General features: G+C 42.5%; 1 protein-coding gene across 11 annotated transcripts in view; it reads left to right on the forward strand.

Moving 5' to 3' along the window:
- The window catches only part of Ewsr1 (EWS RNA binding protein 1), a 26,777-nt gene extending 8,612 nt beyond the window's left edge, over positions 1-18,165 (forward strand). For 4 of the 11 annotated variants that reach the window (XM_033762292.1, XM_010603734.2, XM_033762293.1 and 1 more), the window contains 13 exons: positions 2,061-2,247; positions 4,285-4,452; positions 6,227-6,438; positions 7,605-7,785; positions 10,551-10,588; positions 11,122-11,154; positions 11,839-11,957; positions 14,443-14,572; positions 15,721-15,843; positions 16,291-16,453; positions 16,942-17,039; positions 17,544-17,796; positions 17,952-18,165. In XM_033762292.1, the coding sequence (XP_033618183.1) occupies positions 2,061-2,247; positions 4,285-4,452; positions 6,227-6,438; positions 7,605-7,785; positions 10,551-10,588; positions 11,122-11,154; positions 11,839-11,957; positions 14,443-14,572; positions 15,721-15,843; positions 16,291-16,453; positions 16,942-17,039; positions 17,544-17,796; positions 17,952-17,991 (1,745 nt within the window). In that variant the 3' untranslated portion in view covers positions 17,992-18,165. Of the gene's footprint in view, positions 1-2,060; positions 2,248-4,284; positions 4,453-6,226; positions 6,439-7,604; positions 7,790-7,984; positions 8,061-9,415; positions 10,507-10,550; positions 10,589-11,121; positions 11,155-11,838; positions 11,958-14,442; positions 14,573-15,720; positions 15,844-16,290; positions 16,454-16,941; positions 17,040-17,543; positions 17,797-17,951 lie in introns of those variants that run through there. The other 7 variants (XM_033762294.1, XM_033762295.1, XM_010603736.2 and 4 more) reach the window with 5 other exon arrangements.
- The last annotated feature ends 1,318 nt before the right edge of the window (positions 18,166-19,483 follow it).

Raw genomic sequence — 19,483 nt, forward strand, 5'->3', positions numbered from 1 at the left:
CTTGACACAAAAAAAAAAAAAAAAAAAAAAGAGAGATTACTAACCCAGTGTATGTTACTGTAGTCTTTAACACTACAAGGCTCTATTACCACATAGTTTTATGACATAAGTTAATGCCCTGATCAGTTATAGTTTTTGTTATTTAACTTCTCTTCCTGTGAATTTTATAGATGGCCTGTCATCATGTAGGAGAAAAACACCTATAAAAGTTATTAATAGAGGAGATACAATTAGTTTCTAGTTAATAGTAAAAAAATGAGTGCTTTGTATAGTTAACCTTAGGAGTCTGCAAAGAACTTGTAAATTAAATACACAGGGCTCCGGTGTAGTTGAGTGGCAGAACACTTGCCTAGCATCTGTGAGGCCCTGAATTTAATCCCAATGCTATGCAAAACAAAAATAATAAAAAAAAAACAAACACTTCAAGTGAACATGCAAACGTAAAATTGATTGTCCAAATCAAATGTGGCACACATCTGGAATCCCAGCACTCTGGAACACTGAGGCAGGAGGATTGCAAGTTGGAGCTCAACCTAGACAACCTATCCAAGTTCCTGACTCAGAGTTAAGAAGTAGCTCATTGCAAAAGCCCTGGGTTCAATTCCCGGTACCACAAAAAATAGTAATATATAATTTCCATATATACTTTCATACACATATCCACCCAACAGTTTTAACAATGTTGAGATAGATGTGGTACAAAAGGTAACACTTCCAGCTTACACAGAAAAAAAGTTTATCTTGTTTTTATTTAGTTTGCTGTGTGTTTGGTGAAGGCACTTTACTCTGACCAAAGTTTGAGGCCCTAAATGTTGACTAAAATAAGCAGTCTTAATCCAATATTTGTTTATATTTGAATTTTTAAAAACTTTAATGAAATTAGATTTTCCTCTGATGCACATAAATGCTGACGTCTAGTTTAAGGTTTTTATGGCTCAGTGACCTTAAGGGAACCAGAGAGTCCAGTACCAGAAAAGGTCATAACACCTCCGAGGAACAAGACCTAAGAGCTGTACAGACTTTGAATTTTTGGTCACACTCTAAGCCGGAGTCCCAAAGGAAAAAACAGTGTTCTTGCTGATGCATAGCACACTGCAAGTGCAGGCCTTTGTGACACCTGGATAGGGAAGTCCTGAAGGGGAGAAGAGACTAGATTACACCTTTCATATTGCTGTACAGCAAAAGGGTCCTTTTGTCTTTGGTAGGTAAGTAAGAAGAATGGAGCTGGGTAACTTATTAACCAGCCTGATAACATTTTTTAAGCCGTTACTTGAAACAAAACTAGTTCTTAGAAAGTTGCATCACACGTTAACATCTCTCTCTGCAGATGAGAACACATACTCTCTGTAACTTGTTTTCTTAAACATGAACTGCCCATGGTACCGTGCTTGGGCCTGGAAGAAAGTAATAAATTACCCAAAATTTAAGGCTTTAGTGCTTAAACCCCCCTGGACCCAGATCATTGTTTTTAGCTATTTTGAAATGCTGTGTCATTTGCATTGTACCTCTTTCTGGTACATTCTGTTTCCTGCTTAAAGATTTTTTAAGGTACTTAAGCTTGTTAGTTGAGAGATTTAAGGAAATCTGACACAAGATTTAGCAAAAACACAAACTTGTTTCCTTTGAATTCCTTCCAGAAGGGCAGAAGAAAGTTGAGTAATGGCTTTCTGTAGCGTGTTCTTTCTCCAAATTATGTGTGGGTTTAAAGCAAATGAGATAGCCAGGTTTGGTGGTGCACACCTGTAATCCCAGCACTCAGGAGAAGGAGGCAGGAGCATCACTGAGAGTTGGAGGCCAGCCTGAGCTACATGAGAAGACCCTGTCTCAAAAACTGAAGAAAAAAGTAAAGCAAATGAGATCGTATTTTACTAAAAACTGAGTACTTTCAAAGAACTTAGGCTTTAAATATTGGTCACTACATTGGCTGAAGGGCAAATATTTAAAATTTAAATTTGTAATGGTTTAAAGTGCGTGTTTATAAATTGTTCTGTTAATGAAAAAGTGTCTAAGGCGGATCTCTGAAGGGGCCAGACGTCTGACCCAGCTCTTCTTTGTCCTAGGTTATACTACTCCAACTGCCCCCCAGGCATACAGCCAACCTGTCCAAGGGTACGGCACTGGTGCTTACGATACCACCACTGCTACAGTCACCACCACCCAGGCCTCTTATGCGGCTCAGTCTGCATATGGCACTCAGCCTGCTTACCCAGCCTATGGACAGCAGCCAGCAGCTACTGCACCTGCAAGGTAAGGCTGTATTCCCTATTCCTAATTCTGCACTGCATTAGCCTCAGGTGTGAGGTAGCAGCTCATTACACTTAAAGATTCCATGACAAAGTTATTCTCTTTAAGTGCTGTGTTCTTACAGGTGTTATAGTATGTAGTGTTGTAGGGCACGCCACAATGAGGGCTATCACTCAGTAGATTGCCTAGTTTTGAGTATGAAGAGGCTATTGTTTTTATTATCCTAAACCCAGAAGAAAATTGTTTTTTCTCAAAACTGAACTACTCATAAAACTACATTTTGGATATTATTTTTTATCTTTTGTGTACTTCACCCCATAAATGGGTAACAGCTGCCCTTTTAGGAGAAACATGGTAGTTCACTGAACAGGAAGGAGAGTAACTTCATATGAGTCAAGAAGTAGTCCTGTAGCCAAGCATAGTGACACACACCTGTAATACCAGTAGTTAGGAGGCTGAGGCAGGAGAATTGCCATGAGTTTTGAGACCAGCCTGAACTACCTAGTGAGACTCTGTCTTAAAAAATAATAAAATGAAAATAAGTTGTCTTGTGATCCAGTTGTTTGTAAAGGCTATATCTATATTTGGGGAGTCAAACAGTGCTTCAGCTTAAATAGGTGATACGATTTTACTTAGTGCCTACCTATAGGATGAACAATAAGTCCAGCAACTCACACCCCATGACTGGTTAGCAAATAGTATTGTTAGACAGTAGCAGGTCTTTGCTTTAGACAGTCACTTAGGTGACTTCTGAATACAGTCTTTAAAGAATAGAATTCTTTGAATGTAGCCTTTCTAGGAAATAAGAGATCAGCTACAGACTTTGTGTCTGCTATGGAGGCAAGAAATTGGTTCTGGCAGACACTCTTGAAATTACTTCTAAAATGCACAGTGAGTAATCAGAGCCACTTGGTAGTTTACAGCTGCTATTGCAGCCTGTGCCTACTACTTGTGTAAGACAGGCTGTTTCCTATTATCATTGGCCTGGGCATCCCAGAGTGTTACTGCATGTTCAGAGAACCATTTGATGCTCTGATGCAACTGTTTATCCAAGCCATGGGGCTGAGGGGGTGTGAATTGGGTTTTGTTAAGAGGTTCTTTTTTATCCTTTTTTTCTTAGTTTTCAATTCTTGCAATTTTTAGCCATTGTCAGCGACAGTTACTCTTTCCCATTGAAAAGAGGGTGCTTGGGACCCATTTCGGCTCAGTGGGAAACCAGTATTTCTCTAGTTTGCCTACTGATCCTTGTCCCTTTGCTTACAATAGCTCCAGCTAACCATTCTACAGCTTTGGTACAAACTATTAGAGATAAGAGGTAATAGAAACCTGTGAGTTTTTTCCTTGGGACTGGAATTGATTTTCATCATTTGACAGGGACTTCCCAGTGTGTGTGGGGGTCCCCACATCATCCTTGCCTTACTGTGCTCTTTTTTCAATATGGAGACTTTGAAACAAGGTTAAACTAATTTATGGTGACCCAAGTTGTTATTATTATTATTATTATTATTATTTTTTGTAATCTGTTAATGAGAAATATAAATCCACAAATATTCCACATGTATAATGGTGTGGGTTTATTGTGTAAATGTTACTCAGACGGGCATGGTTGTGCATGCCTGTAATCCCAGCACTTGGGAGCATCACCACAGAGTTGAGGCCAGCCTGGAATACATAGCAAGTCCCTGTCTCAAAAAAAGTATTGCTCTAACCTAAAACGCATATTGTTGTTAGTTTCTTGTTTATCTTCAACAGTTTGCTTTGAGAAAAAGCATTTCTTCCATCTTCCCTCCCAGATCAGTTAAATGAGGAACATTTAATATTGAAACTGCCTTTTGTAGGTATTAATATGAAGTGAATGGAGCATGTTAGAATATCTTTTGATGTCCTTCCCACCAAACACAGTTGGATGGTTTGATGTAGTTTTCTACTGTATACGTTTCCAAGCTCAGTCCTGATAATCGCATATTGTCCACAGATTTGTAGGTTTCTTGTCTAAGAGTTTTGTGGTTGAGAAAGTCTGTTTTAAATTTCTCCTTTTAGACCACAGGATGCTAACAAGCCTACTGAGACTAATCAACCTCAATCTAGCACAGGGGGTTATAACCAGCCCAGCCTAGGATATGGACAGAGTAACTACAGTTATCCCCAGGTTCCTGGGAGCTACCCGATGCAGCCAGTCACCGCACCTCCGTCCTATCCTCCTACCAGGTCAGTTTTCTGTTTTCTGGCCAGTGAGGTAGTAGAATAACAAGTGTTTTTCAGATTGTTGACCAACTTGCTTTGGCTCCGTCAGGTAAGATTTGTCTGTCTCTTACCAGTGATAACTGACCATGTATAGATACATTAAAGCCTCAGCCCTGGGTTCCCATAACATTACCTGGCAGCCAATAACTATTTTCTCTACATACAGACAAATGGTTTTACTGCTATAGATTCTTCCCTTTAATTTGGCTTTTAGTGGGCCGGGGATTTAGCTCAGTGGTCCCGGCGCCTGCCTCGCAAGCACAAGGGCCTGAGTTCGATCCCCAGTACCAAAAAATATATATGTAATTTGGCTTTTAGTTAACTAAGAAGGTTAAGAACCAACCATAAAAGCCATCTTGCCATCTTCTTCAGTGGGTAAAGTGCAGGGCATTACATTCCTACTGGCTTAAACCACAGGTGGTACATATGTGACTGTCCCATCAGGTGATTTATAATAATGGTGGTACAAATGGATTTAATCACTTTTACTGGTCTTTTTACTAATAAATCAGCCGGGTATAGTGGTGTACAACTATAGTTCAGGCAGTTGAAAGGCTGAGGAAGGATAGCCAAGAGTTCAAGGCTAGCCTGGACTACATAGTAAGACCTTGTTTTTTGGTTTTGGTTCTGTTACTGGGTATTGAACTCACGACCTTGCACTTGTGAGGCAAGCAGTGGAGCCACTGAGCTAAATTCCCAGCCCAGCCTTGTCCTATAGCAGCAAGACCTATAAATTGTGTATACCTGTAGTCCTGGTTGAGGCAAATGAATCACTTGAGTTCACAAATTTGAGACCAACCTGGACAACACATCAATATCCTATCTGAATAGAAAAAAAAATTTTTTTAATTTAAGAATATATTCTTGGTGGTGTTTGTTTGTTTTCTGGTAGTACCAGGAGTCAAACTCGGGACCTTGCACTTTTTTGTTTGTTTGTTTTAGGACCTTGCACTTTCTAGGCCTGCACAAAGCCACTGAGCTAAAACCCTGGCCCCCAGAATATACTTTTGGGTAATTTCCCTGCTGTGTGATTGTCATGTTGATCTAGTATCTTTTGTACAATACCTTCATTCTAAAAATACCTTGTTTACGGGCTGGGGCTTTGAAAGCGAAAGGACCCGAATTCTATCCCTGGTACCAAAAAAAACAAAATTCTTTGTCTTTCTTGATTAGTACCCAGATTTCATAAATAAGTCAGGCATTTCTGAAAGATTGAAAAACTGTAGCAGAGCAGTCTTGAGTACTCAGGTGAATCTTCCAAAGAAAATTTACCATTTTTGTGCAGTGTATCTCCTACACACCCTGTGCTACCAAGCATCCTTACCTCTTCATAGAATTGCTCTCATACCTCAGAGGCAGTCTTGGAACTGACCACCTCACTTAACTCTTCGTACTTTCTTCCCTGGGTCAGTCTTCCCTGAGTACTCATGTACATATTCTTCTCCTAATACAGAAGTGTCTAAATTCCCAAATTCACATTAAATATAGTGAAAAATAATCGTTTTAAATGAAAGTAAAAGTATACAGATGGGTGGTTTTAATTATCCCTTTCCTTCCCCTCTAAAGCTTATTAGTCTAAATATAAAATTTTTAAATTTTCATTCATTCTGTTGATATGTAGAAAATAACTGCATTCTTAAGGATGTCTGTGACCCTTGTGATTGTCTTATTTTCAGGGGGTCGGGAAAGTAACAAGCCATCTCTCCTTCCTAAAATCTTTTTTTTCCTTTTCTTTCAGCTACTCCTCTACACAGCCGACTAGTTATGATCAGAGCAGTTACTCTCAGCAGAACACCTATGGGCAGCCGAGCAGCTATGGACAGCAGAGTAGCTATGGGCAGCAAAGCAGCTATGGGCAGCAGCCTCCCACTAGTTATCCCCCCCAGACTGGATCCTACAGCCAGGCTCCAAGTCAATATAGCCAACAGAGCAGCGGCTACGGGCAGCAGAGTGAGTTGCTAAGAGAGAAAACCAAATAAGATTGACTGTGTTTGGAGTTTCTGAACTTGGGAAATGTTCTTTGCCATTGTTTTTTTTGGAATCCAGGATACTGTTTAGAGCATAACATCCTGCCTAGCAGCTTGGGTGTCCCAGTAAAGATTTCAGTGCTTTCTTTTCTTCAGTGTAATCGTTCTTGATAAAGTCTTTCAAAGAAAGAAAAGAGATACTGTAACAGGCCAGAAAAAATGTTTCAAAAAATGCCCTGTTTTCTTTGGGCAGGTTATAGGAAGCCAGAGTTCTTCGTGATTTACCCATCCCAAGTCACCAGAAGAGAATGGGCAAGGCTGGGGATTTAGCTCAGTGGTTCTATCACCTGCCTTATAAGCACAAGGTCTCGAGTTCAATCCCCAGTACCAAAAAAAAGAAAGAAAAGAAATTGGGTAGGCAGAAGGCTTCTATGATATTGATAAAAAAATATACTTTAAAATTTTATATCCATAAAGGAAGAAAAATCAACAGAATACTTGTAGCTTTGAAGGAGAGGTTAAAGTATTTTCATGAGGTGTTCTTGATGCTGGACATTGAACCCAGGAGCTCATACATGTGTGAGAAGTGTGCACTATTGTTGAGTTACATCTCCAGTCCCAGTTTGTGTGTGAAGAAGTAACTAAAACCCAAAAATTGTTCTCAAAAATTTCAACCTGGATTTTTGTACTTTTTAAATTCAATCTACGGGCATGTCTCGTTATGACTATAAAAATGAGTAGTACTGCATGGCGGAGCTCAGCTCTTACAACCTGCTAAAGCCCTAAGAAACCTGGCTCTAATTTTTGTTTCTGTATTGTAGCTTAAAGAAGCTGCTTTTGGAAACATCTTAGGATCAACAAAATTCTATACTGTGTGTTAGCCAGAGCCTGCTCTTTGTGGGTCTGTGTGTCTGCGTGTTGGAGGTGGTTTAGTCTAGGCTAACTGCAAGGTGGTTTCAGCCTTGATGAACCAATAGTTTTTGTTGAAACTACAAGAGTCTACAGATCAGGGGTACTTTATCCTGGTGTAAAGAAGATGGTACTTTGGTTAGTGCCTTACAGTTGAGAATTCTGTGATTCCAGGAGAAAAAACATCAGGCAGTGGTATAAATGCTGGTCCATGGCTTACAGATGTGACTTTTTCCTCAGGTTCATTCCGACAGGATCACCCCAGTAGCATGGGTGTTTATGGGCAGGAGTCTGGAGGATTTTCCGGACCAGGAGAGAACCGGAGCATGAGTGGCCCTGATAACCGGGGCAGGGGAAGAGGGGGATTTGATCGTGGAGGCATGAGCAGAGGTGGGCGGGGAGGAGGACGCGGTGGAATGGGGTAAGAGCAAACCTTTTCTCCTTTTACCTAATTTTGTTTCATCCGTAGGATTTTCAATGGAAAGAAGGGACTGAAAGACATAAGAAATTTATTCTGCATTTCCATGGACAATCTTTTGAGCACAAGTCATCTTCTAAAACATGGAAATGTCATATTTATGGCATATATCAATTGGCAGTTTGCTTTTTTTCCCTGCCAGTGTACTTTGTTGGATTGGGGAAAACAAAGAATGGTTTTGAAACTAGAGCTTTCAGTTCCCTTCATGGTTTCCAGAGGTGAAAAGCCTCTGGGGGTAATAGACTTGGGATGGAACACACACAATCCTTCTAATAACCCTAAGTTTTTAACTAATGCCTCTGAATGGTTGTCTTGAAATACCTGGTATATATATATATATATATACACATACTGCAGAAAAGGAATGCAGCTGTTTTCCACAGTGTTTGTCCCCAAGTTCTGTTTGTACTCAGAATTGTTGAAGATTTTGATCCCATAACCCTTAAACCTGTGGCCTGAGGTATACCTGATACAAAGTTTGGTTGAAGCGCAGAAAAATCCAGTAATTTTTGTGGAGTAACGTATCTAAGTATAGAATCGCTCCCCATCGGAGTTGTTAAAAGTCTAAATCAGTTTGACCATTTTGATAGATGGCCCAATCTGGTTTAGGAAACATTGTTTAGATTAATAACATGACCCCCTCCTTCTGCCTGCCCTTCCCCTCCCTCCTCCCACCCCCCACCCCCTTTCTGGTTCTCTACTTTGATGAAGGTGAGGTATTATGTCAATGGTTAACATAATCCAGAGGGCTTAGTTCTGTGTGTGTTCTGTCCCTATATAAACTAGTTTTTTAAAAAAAGTTATGCAGAATGTTAGATATAAATTGGATTTGGTGCCACTGTTATTTCAAGGAAAAAATTAGATAGCATCTTTATAGAAATCTGTAAATTAATATGTTGGTCTTTTAATTTCATGCTAGCAAATCTCTTTATTAAAAGATAGCTAATACTATTTTGCATATTCTGCATAACTTTAAAATAAAAGTCTTCAGTGAAATCTTTATTGGAAGAAAGTCATTTTATAACATACCAAAAATTATGACTAAATTGATATAAAGCAAAATCATCAAATTTGGAGAGTAATCCGTTATAAAGGTTTCACTTCTTTATGGATGTTTTTAATTAGACCTAGACACTTGAAATTACTATCATCACATCTCAGATCACCTAGAATTCTTGATATTTTTCAATTTAAAAGCAATTTCAAGTTTATTCATTTTAATACTCCAAAAGTAATGATTCTACCAATTTTGCTAGACTACTGTTAGAGAGGGGGGCCCCCCCTTTCTGGATGAGAAGTCTCTCCTGGAGCCATAGAAGAGACGATGGCCTTCCCCATAGGTTTTTCAGCAGACTCTGACGCTGTAGTCTGTTAGAGCCTGTGGGGACAGAACGGGGGCATTTCCCCTTCCCCTTTTTTATTGTGGTGTGGTGATGGTTTTCAGTGTCTTCTACAGGTAAGGCACTTAATGTTGTTAACATGCCCTTTTTCATTGCCTCAGTATTTTGATATTTTCATTGGCTGTTAAACGTGGAAACTTTTTAACATGCTTTGTCGCATTTATATGCTACAGGTTACAAAGTGAGAGCCTTGTATACACTTCAATACTTAAAAAGTACCCGTACTCAGTACTCAGCCGGCAGCATAATGAAAAGTGGGACTAGACACGGTGTCCATATGGAGAGGAAAAATATACATAGAATATTTTTAACAAAATGTATTCATTGTATAAATGGAATCCTTCTGTAACTTTGGTAACTGCATACTTGTTATTTGGTAATGAATCAGAGGAGGTATAATACTCTAGAATTGTATAACATTAAAGTGTAAACTTTTGTGTTTAGAGAGAACATTTTATGATGTGTACTTTTAAAAAAGGACGCAAAGCTGCATGCAACAGCTTGAAATTGTATATTCAGGTATTAAAGGTGCAATACTGGTTACGAAAAACGCAGGACTTCCCACTGGGGAGCTGCCTTTATTTACTCTTTAAAACCCAAACAAAACAGCCCAATTTATACTCCCCCCTCCTCGGTTAAGAATATATAATTTTATACTGCCCTAGTCATTATTTTTAACGGATATGTCTATAAAGTTGCACCCTCAGTCCATTGAGCCTTGGTATTTGTTGTAAATTCTCCTTTCACAGCTGTTAGATCCATTAGTCTCCTGAACTGTATGGCTTTATGCTGAAGATTGGCTGGATGTGTCCTGATGTGTGTTATAGGCATTTAATGTGGTTGTCTCCTGCCTTATTATACTGTGACTTGTTAGGAAGCCCAGGGCCTGGTTGGCTCTACCCTGGAGAGGTTGGGGGTGCATCTTTATGAACATGGAAAGGTTCGTCACCGCAGTTGCCTCTGCTTGCTGGTCCTCTCTCCACCACGCTGTCCTGGTTTTTCAGCTGAAGGGGTGGGTGTTGGGGTCTAGTTCCTTTACTTCCTAATTTGCCAAGTATTGCACTATTAATACCAGCCCCCAAATGAAAGGAACCAACCACACTGGTGTGTACAATCAGACAAGCAAGGTTCTAATTAAGGAAATTTGAGCAAGCTGCCCAGAAGAAAGGCATAGTGACAAGATGAGAGAGATGCATTGTTTGGAGATGTGTTTAGCCAGTGCCCTTCTTCCCCACGAGCCCCCCCAAGGCTCAGAGCGGTACTGGCTTTTAAAGGGAAAGGCCTTCATTTCTTCGTTTATCCCCCCAGCAGCGCTGGAGAGCGAGGTGGCTTCAATAAGCCTGGTGGTAAGTTTTTGAGTATTACCATGGATAGTGTTAAAAAAAAAAAATACAGTCAGTTTTTAGAAAACTATAATTTTTTATTAGTTTCATAAGTGGTTTTAAAATGATCTATACAAAAGAAACTAATGGGTACTGCCGGCATTGTCTTAGGGGTAATAAGGTTAACCTATGGTTACAAAACAAAGGGTAACTTGAAAGATTGAGCATCTGCTTCTGTAATGTGGGGGAGATTACAGTTTTTAAATTTGGTTTATTTGGAGAAAAAAATTGACTTAAATTTAGCACTAATTTGGCACATAAGCATTGAGAGTGTATTTGGTAATGGTTTAGAAACAAACCAGCAAAGAAAAAGCAAACCCTAGCAAACCTTTCACAATGTTAAAGAGGCACTGCTCCATTTTAGCAGTGCGGTTCATTTTGAATTTAATGAATCCCCATCAAATGGTGGTGTAGTAGATAGCTATGTGTGTTTGTAAGGTTTGTAGCTTGCAAGACGTGCACTAATAATATTTTATATGATCTTTCCTGGTTGGCAGGACCCATGGATGAAGGACCAGATCTTGATCTAGGTAATTTTGAATTTTTGAACTTTATGATTTTGCTTTATAAGTAAGTGGCACAATGCTGGGAGTGGTAGTGCATGCCTGTAATCCCAGCACTCTGGGAGGCTGAGGCAGGAGGATCGCTGGGAGGCTAGCCTGGGCCCATAATGAGTTCATGGGCAGCCTACACAGTAAGACCCTGTCTCAAAAAACCAAAAAAAAAAACAACTAAAAATGACACAGAAGTAAATACAGGCTAGAATTGACCAGCCTTATGAACCAAATGTGCTGTTCTTTATGTCATGGGCAGATTAGGTCATCCTTTTTATAATCATCTATTCATCATCACTTTAAATAAACCTACCGTGGTGGGGGGATATAGCTCAGTGACACTGCACCTGCCTGCCTGGTAAGTGCAAGGTCCTGAGTTGGATCCCCAGTACCAAAAAACAAGCCACTAGGCATGGTGGCACACACCTATAATCCCAGCACTTGGGAGGCTGAGGCAGGAGGATTACTTTGAGTTCAAGGCCAGCCTGGACTACATGGCAAGACTTTGTCTCAAAAAACAAAACTAACAAAGTAAACCCAGAGTTTGATGGTTGGTGGTTCACTTAGATTTGTGGTGAGCACCATTGGGTAGTTGTGAGCAGTTAATAAAGGCAGTCTTACTTACACAAAACAGTAATTCCCTTCTGTTTTCTCTAAAAGGCCCTCCCATAGATCCTGATGAAGATTCTGACAACAGTGCAATTTACGTACAAGGATTAAATGACAATGTGACACTCGATGATCTGGCAGACTTCTTTAAGCAATGTGGGGTTGTTAAGGTGAGTAAAGTATAACCAGCTGATGGGGTAGAAAGTAAGACCACAGAACATCTTAAAGAAATTAAAAAGCAAAAGAGCTGTGGGGTTGTTAAGGTGAGTAAAGTATAACCAGCTGATGGGGTAGAAAGTAAGACCACAGAACATCTTAAAGAAATTAAAAAGCAGGACAGGGTGACACACACCTATAATCCCAGCATTTGGAAGGCTAAAACTAGGAGGATCAAGAAATTTAAGGCCAGCGAGGCATTGGTGACTGCACAGCTGTAATCCCAGCACTTGGGGAGGCTGAGGCAGGAGGATTGCCATGAGTTCAAGGCCAGCCTAGGAGGCCTCAACTAGTGAGTTCAACATAGTTCAAAACTGGACTTAGTTGTGGCAAGGCCCTGTCTCATAAAGTTCAAGGACAGCCTGGACTACATAGCAAGACCCTGACTCAAAAAACAGAAGAGAAACTGGTCACGGTGGCACACACCTATAATCTCAATAATCAGGAGGCTGAGGCAGGAAGATCACCCTGAGTTCAAGGCCAGCCTGAATTACATAGCAAGATCCTATTTCAAAAAAAAAAAAGATTCGATGTTCAGTTATTTCTGAAATTCTCTAACTTCTTTCTAGATGTCTTGTTTACTGCTTAAAATAACCTTCCCCCAGACTTCAGCCACTTTCTGATAGAAACAGTGCTAAACAGTTTAAACAGTTGATAACTTAAGGTTTTTTGTTTTTGAGACATATTACTGCAATAAATGTTCTTATACATGTATCCTGGTACCTGGGTTTCTGTAGTATATCTACAGTTGTTTCTTACTACTTGTATAGAGTATAAAATATTGAATTAATGTTGGACTATTGCACAGGGGAGATAAATTCATGTATATATTTATATATATGTATATATTTATATATCTATCACTGTAATATGAAATTATAAAGATAACTTACTTTATCGGCTGTATTTTCATTTTACAAAAGAGAAAATAAAATACAGAAGTGTTAAGTGACTGCCTGAGGCTGCCCCACTAACAATGTCCAAGTGGCCAAGAACTGTTTTTTCTTGGAGTTCCATGTCCTAGCCCCTACTCGGGCTGGGTTTTGTTGTTGTTGGTCTGTTTTTGTGACACGTCTCAATACTTAGTTCAGGCTGGCTTCCTGCCTCAGCCTCCATTCCCAGGTTACCTGGTTATCTTTTCAGAGAGTTGAAACTAGAGGACAGACTGTCATACTACTCAGCCTCAACTAAGAACAAAAAGCACATCAGGCATCTTAAATTTTCTGCCACCTGCTCATAGCTATAAATGACCGTGAAAATACCATAGAGAATGACACAGAATTATTTAGCAAGCAGGCAAATTTATAAATACTGAATCCATAAGGAGTGGGACCAAAACTATACGTAGGAAAGGAAGTGTTGGATTATTCAGAGGGACAGGTACTGAGGATTAAATTTGGTGTATTATGCATGCTAGGCAAGTGCTCTTCCCCCGAGATACATCCCACAGTCCTTTTGGAGATAAGAAATTATATTTTCAGTTGGTCATGGTGGTGTACACCCACCTATAAGGGAGGCTGAGGCAGGAGGATCACAGCCTGGACTACATAGCAGGACCCTGTCTCAATAAAAAAACAAAAACAAAGATATTTCCTGGTGAGAGCTATGTAGAAGTATAGTTGAGGGCTGGGGCCTTAGCTCAGTGGTGCCGCTGCCTGCCTTGGAAGGGCAAGGTCCTTCAATCCCCAGTCCCTCCCAACCCCCCAAAAAACGTTAGTTGACTTTGATATCTTATATAAGCTTATTTTTTTGTACTTTTGCTTGCATGTGTGCCTACACACACTCACGTGTCGGATGCTACCTGGTTTTGGTTTCTCATAATTTACTCTTCCCAAAGATGAAACCCACAGCCGGGCAAGTAATCCTACTACTTTTGGGAGGATGAGGCAGGGAGAACACAAGTTCAAGTCCTGCCTAGGCAACCTTAGCAAGACCTTAACTTTAAAAAAGCTGGTGGATGGGCCAGGGATTTAGCTCAGTGGCACCGCGCCTGCCTCGCAAGTGCAAGGTCATGAGTTTGAACCCTGGTTAAAAAAAAAAAAAGGCTGATGGTATTAGGGTATTCCTGGGTTCGGTCCCCAGTACTACACAAAAATAAGAGGAACCTCACCATGTACTTTTAAGATTTTTTTTTCTTTTTTTTGTGTGTGGTTTGAGACAGGGCCTCTATGTAGTTGAGGCTGTCCTTGAACTCGTGATGATTCTCCTTCCTGTCACCCAAATGCTGGTATTACAAGCATGCACCACTGTGCCTGATGAAAGACACCGTAATTCTAAAGCCCAAAGATACTAATGTCCTGTTAGAAGCTTGTCTGCCTGTGAAAAGTTAATGCTTTCAGCAATCTTTAACAGTTCAAAAGTCCATGAATTTCACATGTACTTTTACTCCCAAACTAGTATATTGTAGTCATATTCTAATTGTGCTAATTTTATGTGTAGATTAACAAGAGAACTGGGCAACCCATGATCCACATCTACCTGGACAAGGAAACAGGAAAGCCCAAAGGTGATGCCACGGTGTCCTATGAAGACCCACCGACCGCCAAGGCTGCTGTGGAGTGGTTTGATGGTAGGGTGTGCTTGCTAGAGGAACATAGGGTCTGTTTATTTTATTTTATTTTTCCCTTCCTGGAACCGGGGATTGAACTCAGCGCCTTGGGTTTGAGAGGCAGGTGCGGTGCCACTGAGCTAAACCCCCGGCCTCACATAGGGTCTTTGAGCAAATGCTGGATATGTCAGTTTGCAGGAAAGAAAAGCTCCTGTTAATACGGGGTGCTGTTAGAGTATCATTCTCTAGAAGATCTAAGGACAAGAGACAAATTCTCTCTACATCGAAATAGGGCCTGACAGGAGGGAGAAACTTAAGACCCAAGGAAGCACAAAGACCTGTGCTTTTAGGGAATGCTACTTGCCTATTTTCCTTTAATATTGGGAGGGCCCAGTCACCTAGGATTGGGAAATCCTTTCATATTTAGGTGTTTTTATAATAAAATCGGCCTCACTTAAAAGCTGCAGATTGTTCTCTGAACATTATCTGAAGGTACAGACAAAAGAAACATCTCAGAGGGCCAGGGATTTGGCTTAGTGGTGCCCCCATGTGCCTCACAAGCACGAGGACCCAAGTTTGATCCCCGGTACCAAAAAGAGAAAGAAAAGAAACATCTCAGGGCTAGGGATGTAGCCCAGTGATGGAGCACTTGCCTGTTATGCACAAGGCCCTCGATTCGATTCCAAACACTACAAGAAAAGAAGTAGCCAAGTGTATATTGGAGAGTGACTCAAATAATTTAAATAAAGCCTGGACATCAATGCTGGAATTTCACTTAAGACACAACCAACTTGAAAGTGTTAGCCAGTAAGTCCTGGCTTGCCTTTCATGCCTCTTCTTGTCCAGTCTCTCAGCCTGTGCACTGCAAGGATCTTAGTGCACGTTCTGCTCTTTCCAGCTAGCTGTTGGAATAGAGTGGTGGTGTTTTGTTTGGGGTTGTTCGTTTGGTGGGATTTGTTTGGGGTAGAAAGATTTTTAATATCTTTAAAGCCTTTTGGGGGTAGGGGGACTCATTGGTCAAAATCTTGGGGATTTACGGAGGAGGCAGGCTTCAAGGTTCTGGGGACACCAAATTTGATAAGTGATTGGGTTGATGAAAAAGTAGGGTCTCTAGTCCCCTGTAAGGGAGGAGTTGGAGTTCAGGAGTCATTGATGTTACCTTGTTCTAGGGAAAGATTTTCAAGGAAGCAAACTTAAAGTCTCCCTTGCACGGAAGAAGCCGCCAATGAATAGCATGCGGGGTGGCATGCCGCCCCGTGAGGGCAGAGGGATGCCACCACCGCTCCGTGGAGGTATTTATGCTTTCCTCTGATCTATTTCTTTGTTCCTTCAAATGTTTTTTTCAGCCCAACTTTTGCCCTTGAGAAACTTGATTAGTGTGGAGATGAAGTAATACAAATACGTGTACACTGTTGAAAGCTGATAGTAAATGTTTATAAAATACTGGTTAATTGGTTAGAGAGCCTAGGAGCTCCATGGTGCTCTGTGTCTGATGTCAGCTCTGGAGCTGCCATTTCTGTTTTGGTCTCGTTGCATGAAAATGTCACAGGATTGTTGGGAGCAGAATGAAATGATACACATGGAAAGAGTATTGTACCATGGACCAGGCTTCTGGTCCATGGCTTGATAGCTGTGGGGATAATGCTGATGCCCGTCTAGGTCACTGGGCCTATGGGAGAGCTTGTTTTCTATAGCAAAGCTGGTTCTGTAAAAAGGTGATGAGCTGTTTCTTATTACAGGTCCAGGTGGCCCAGGAGGTCCTGGGGGACCCATGGGTCGCATGGGAGGCCGTGGAGGAGACCGAGGAGGCTTCCCTCCAAGAGGGCCCCGGGGTTCCCGAGGAAACCCCTCTGGAGGAGGAAACGTGCAGCATCGAGCTGGAGACTGGCAGTGTCCCAATCCGTATGTACCCGTTTGGAGCAGAGTAATAACTGCATGTGCGGAGGGACACACCTGTACTCCTGGCGCTTGGGAGGCTGAGGCAGCAGGAGGATTTCTACAAGTTCAGGGTCAGCCTGGGCTGCATAGTGAGTTCAAGGTTGGCCTGAACTATTTAGTGAGATCTTGTGTCAAGGTGGTGGTGGGGGTTAGCTCAGTGGTTCTGTCACCTGCCTCACAAGTGCAAGGTCCTGGGTGCAATCCCCAGTACCAAAATACAAAAACAAAACCACAAACAGATATTTTAGTGACCAGGTGAGAACAGCAGTCTGCTCCTCCGTAGTGTTTCTTCTGGTCCTGTGGATATAAAATGTCAGGCCATTTTCTGTGATCCTCTCAGTGCTTTAGGCCCCAGATCTGTTGGTTATGGCATAGAGTGTAAAATGTTGCTTTTGCTCATTCCACTTCCTCAGTTCATTTCTTGATTTCTACTGTGTTGTGACTTTATTCAGGGGTTGTGGAAACCAGAACTTTGCCTGGAGAACAGAATGCAACCAGTGTAAGGCCCCAAAACCTGAAGGCTTCCTCCCACCACCCTTCCCACCCCCAGGTAGGTAAAGGTCTTTGAGCATCTTCTTGGCTTTCTGGTGTTGAACCTCTGTGCAGACTTAGTGGGCATGGTAAACTAGCTGCCCACTACTAAAAACCTTCAGTTACAGTTGTATTAGCAATTCCAAAATGTCACCCAGATACTGAGATGGAGGAGGTGGTAGGCTGGGGCGGGTAGAAGACGCAATCAGGAAGAATTTTCCGTGTAAGCATTTTCGGGAAATCGACAAAGAGACTCAAGAAGAAATGGTGAGGTTTAGGGCAGAGAGGCACCATGAGTTGAGGGCCAGCCTGGCTACAGAGTGGGACCCTGTCTCAAAGAGAAAAAGGAGACCTCACCTCACTTCCGTGCTCTGACTTCTGGTTCTCAATATATAGTTTTGGACCCTAAGTGTTGAGATTGTGAGCGTCTGTATTGGTTTCTGGGGGGTGTGGGGGGAGCAGATGCCTGCAGAGCATGTCCCCAGGCCTCTGGCCACTGATTGTTGTGTCTTCTTCACCATAGGTGGTGATCGAGGCAGAGGCGGCCCTGGTGGCATGCGGGGTGGAAGAGGTGGCCTCATGGACCGTGGCGGTCCTGGTGGAATGTTCAGAGGTGGCCGTGGTGGAGACAGAGGTGGCTTCCGTGGTGGCCGTGGCATGGACCGAGGTGGCTTTGGCGGGGGAAGACGAGGTGGTCCAGGGGGACCTCCTGGACCTTTGATGGAACAGATGGGAGGAAGAAGAGGCGGACGTGGAGGACCTGGAAAAATGGATAAGTATGTGGTGGGGAACAATTGCAGGCTGTGGGGCTTAGGGAGGGTACACCCCTGGGTGCCGGGGCCGGGGCAGATGAGTGGCCACGCACCTTCGGGTGCTGGCAGGGCCTGCCGTCCTTTCTCCTTTCTGACCAGCGGTTCTCTCTGACTTACAGAGGTGAGCACCGTCAGGAACGCAGAGACCGGCCCTACTAGACACAGAAACCCGCAGAGCTGCATTGACTACCAGATTTATTTTTTAAACCAGAAAATGTTTTAAATTTATAATTCCATATTTATAATGTTGGCCACAACATTATGATTATTCCTTGTCTGTACTTTAGTATTTTTCACCATTTGTGAAGAAACATTAAAACAAGTTAAATGGTAGTGTGCCGAGTTTTTTTTCCTTCTTTTAAAGATGGTTGTTTAACTAAGATTTAACAATGGGAACCCTTGTGAGCATGCTCAGTTATCATTGTGGAGAACCAAGAGGGCCTCTAACTGTAACAATGTTCATGGTTGTGATTTTTTTTTTAAATAAAATTCCAAATGTTTATAAACAGTCACCCTTCTCAGCCTCTGTTCCACAGTCGCATGCCTTGGCCCCCAGGGAGTAGGGTGCCATCTAGATAAACAGCTCGTGTCGATGTCATTTGAGGGAAAATCTAAAATGGTCACGACACGAAAGCCCCACACGCTGTTGGCCGCAGTAACAGACTGGCCTGATACCCTTAGAAAGGATTCGTCGTTGCCAGGTGTGGCACCCCACGCCTGTGATCCCGGCCCTCGGAAGGCTGAGGCAGAAGGATTGCCACGGGATTGAGACGCTGTCTCGGAAAAACCAAAAGTCGGTGCTGTCTGGGAGACGGTAAAGGGGAGGTGTAAACAGAGAACGATTCTCTTTCCATCCCTGCTTGACTGGAAGCAGCAGCCCAGGAGATGGTCTCGGGGTTTGCATCTCGGGGCCACAGTCAGCTCCCGAGCACCCTTGACGTCTGGACAGCGTTCACAGGCATCTCCCGAGTTCTGTGCTAGTGTGCATTTGCTCTGCTAACCTGTCATCCCTTCAGCTGTCACTGTGTTCTGTTCCCCTACCAGGAAGTGCGATGATGTCTAAATGGGTGGTGGCTCCTTGTTTTCTTTGCTCTGATCCCTAAGCACAACAGGCCCCCAAGGCCAGTGTTGTGCTCTCTGCCTCACTCTGCCCAGCTGACCACCTCTCACCTTGTGTTTGTTGATTATCCCACAGCTGACCTGCACCCTTCTCTGCCTGGGACTCTATGGGCCTGGTCCTGCCGCATCTCGGCAAACCTTGGAGTCTGACTACCCCAGCCTGTCAGCTTCTGTGGAAATCCATCCACACCCCCTGCTGCCTTTACTGCCTCTGAGCACCCTGGGCCCGTGCTCTCCTCCGCCCTTTAGACGTTCCTCAGGTGCCACAGTGACTCCTGGACGCTTTGGATTCTGGAAACCATTAGGTCCCACCACAAGGCACCTGCGACTAGCTGCCTTGCCCTGTCTTGCTCCTTGTCTAGTCCCACAGGACTGCTGTTTGACTAAGGGGCACCGCAGCCTGGCCCCAGCACCACATCCCTAGGCCGGGCATCACACCAAATGCCTCCTCACATTTTCCCACTTCTCAGATGACACCGTCCTGAGGGGCACACGGGAGGCTGAGGGAGCAGGAGTCTTAAAACTACAAAAA

This window comes from Fukomys damarensis, unplaced genomic scaffold (assembly GCF_012274545.1).
Source record: "Fukomys damarensis isolate Sample0158 unplaced genomic scaffold, DMR_v1.0_HiC HiC_scaffold_12, whole genome shotgun sequence".
Lineage (NCBI taxonomy): Eukaryota > Metazoa > Chordata > Mammalia > Rodentia > Bathyergidae > Fukomys > Fukomys damarensis.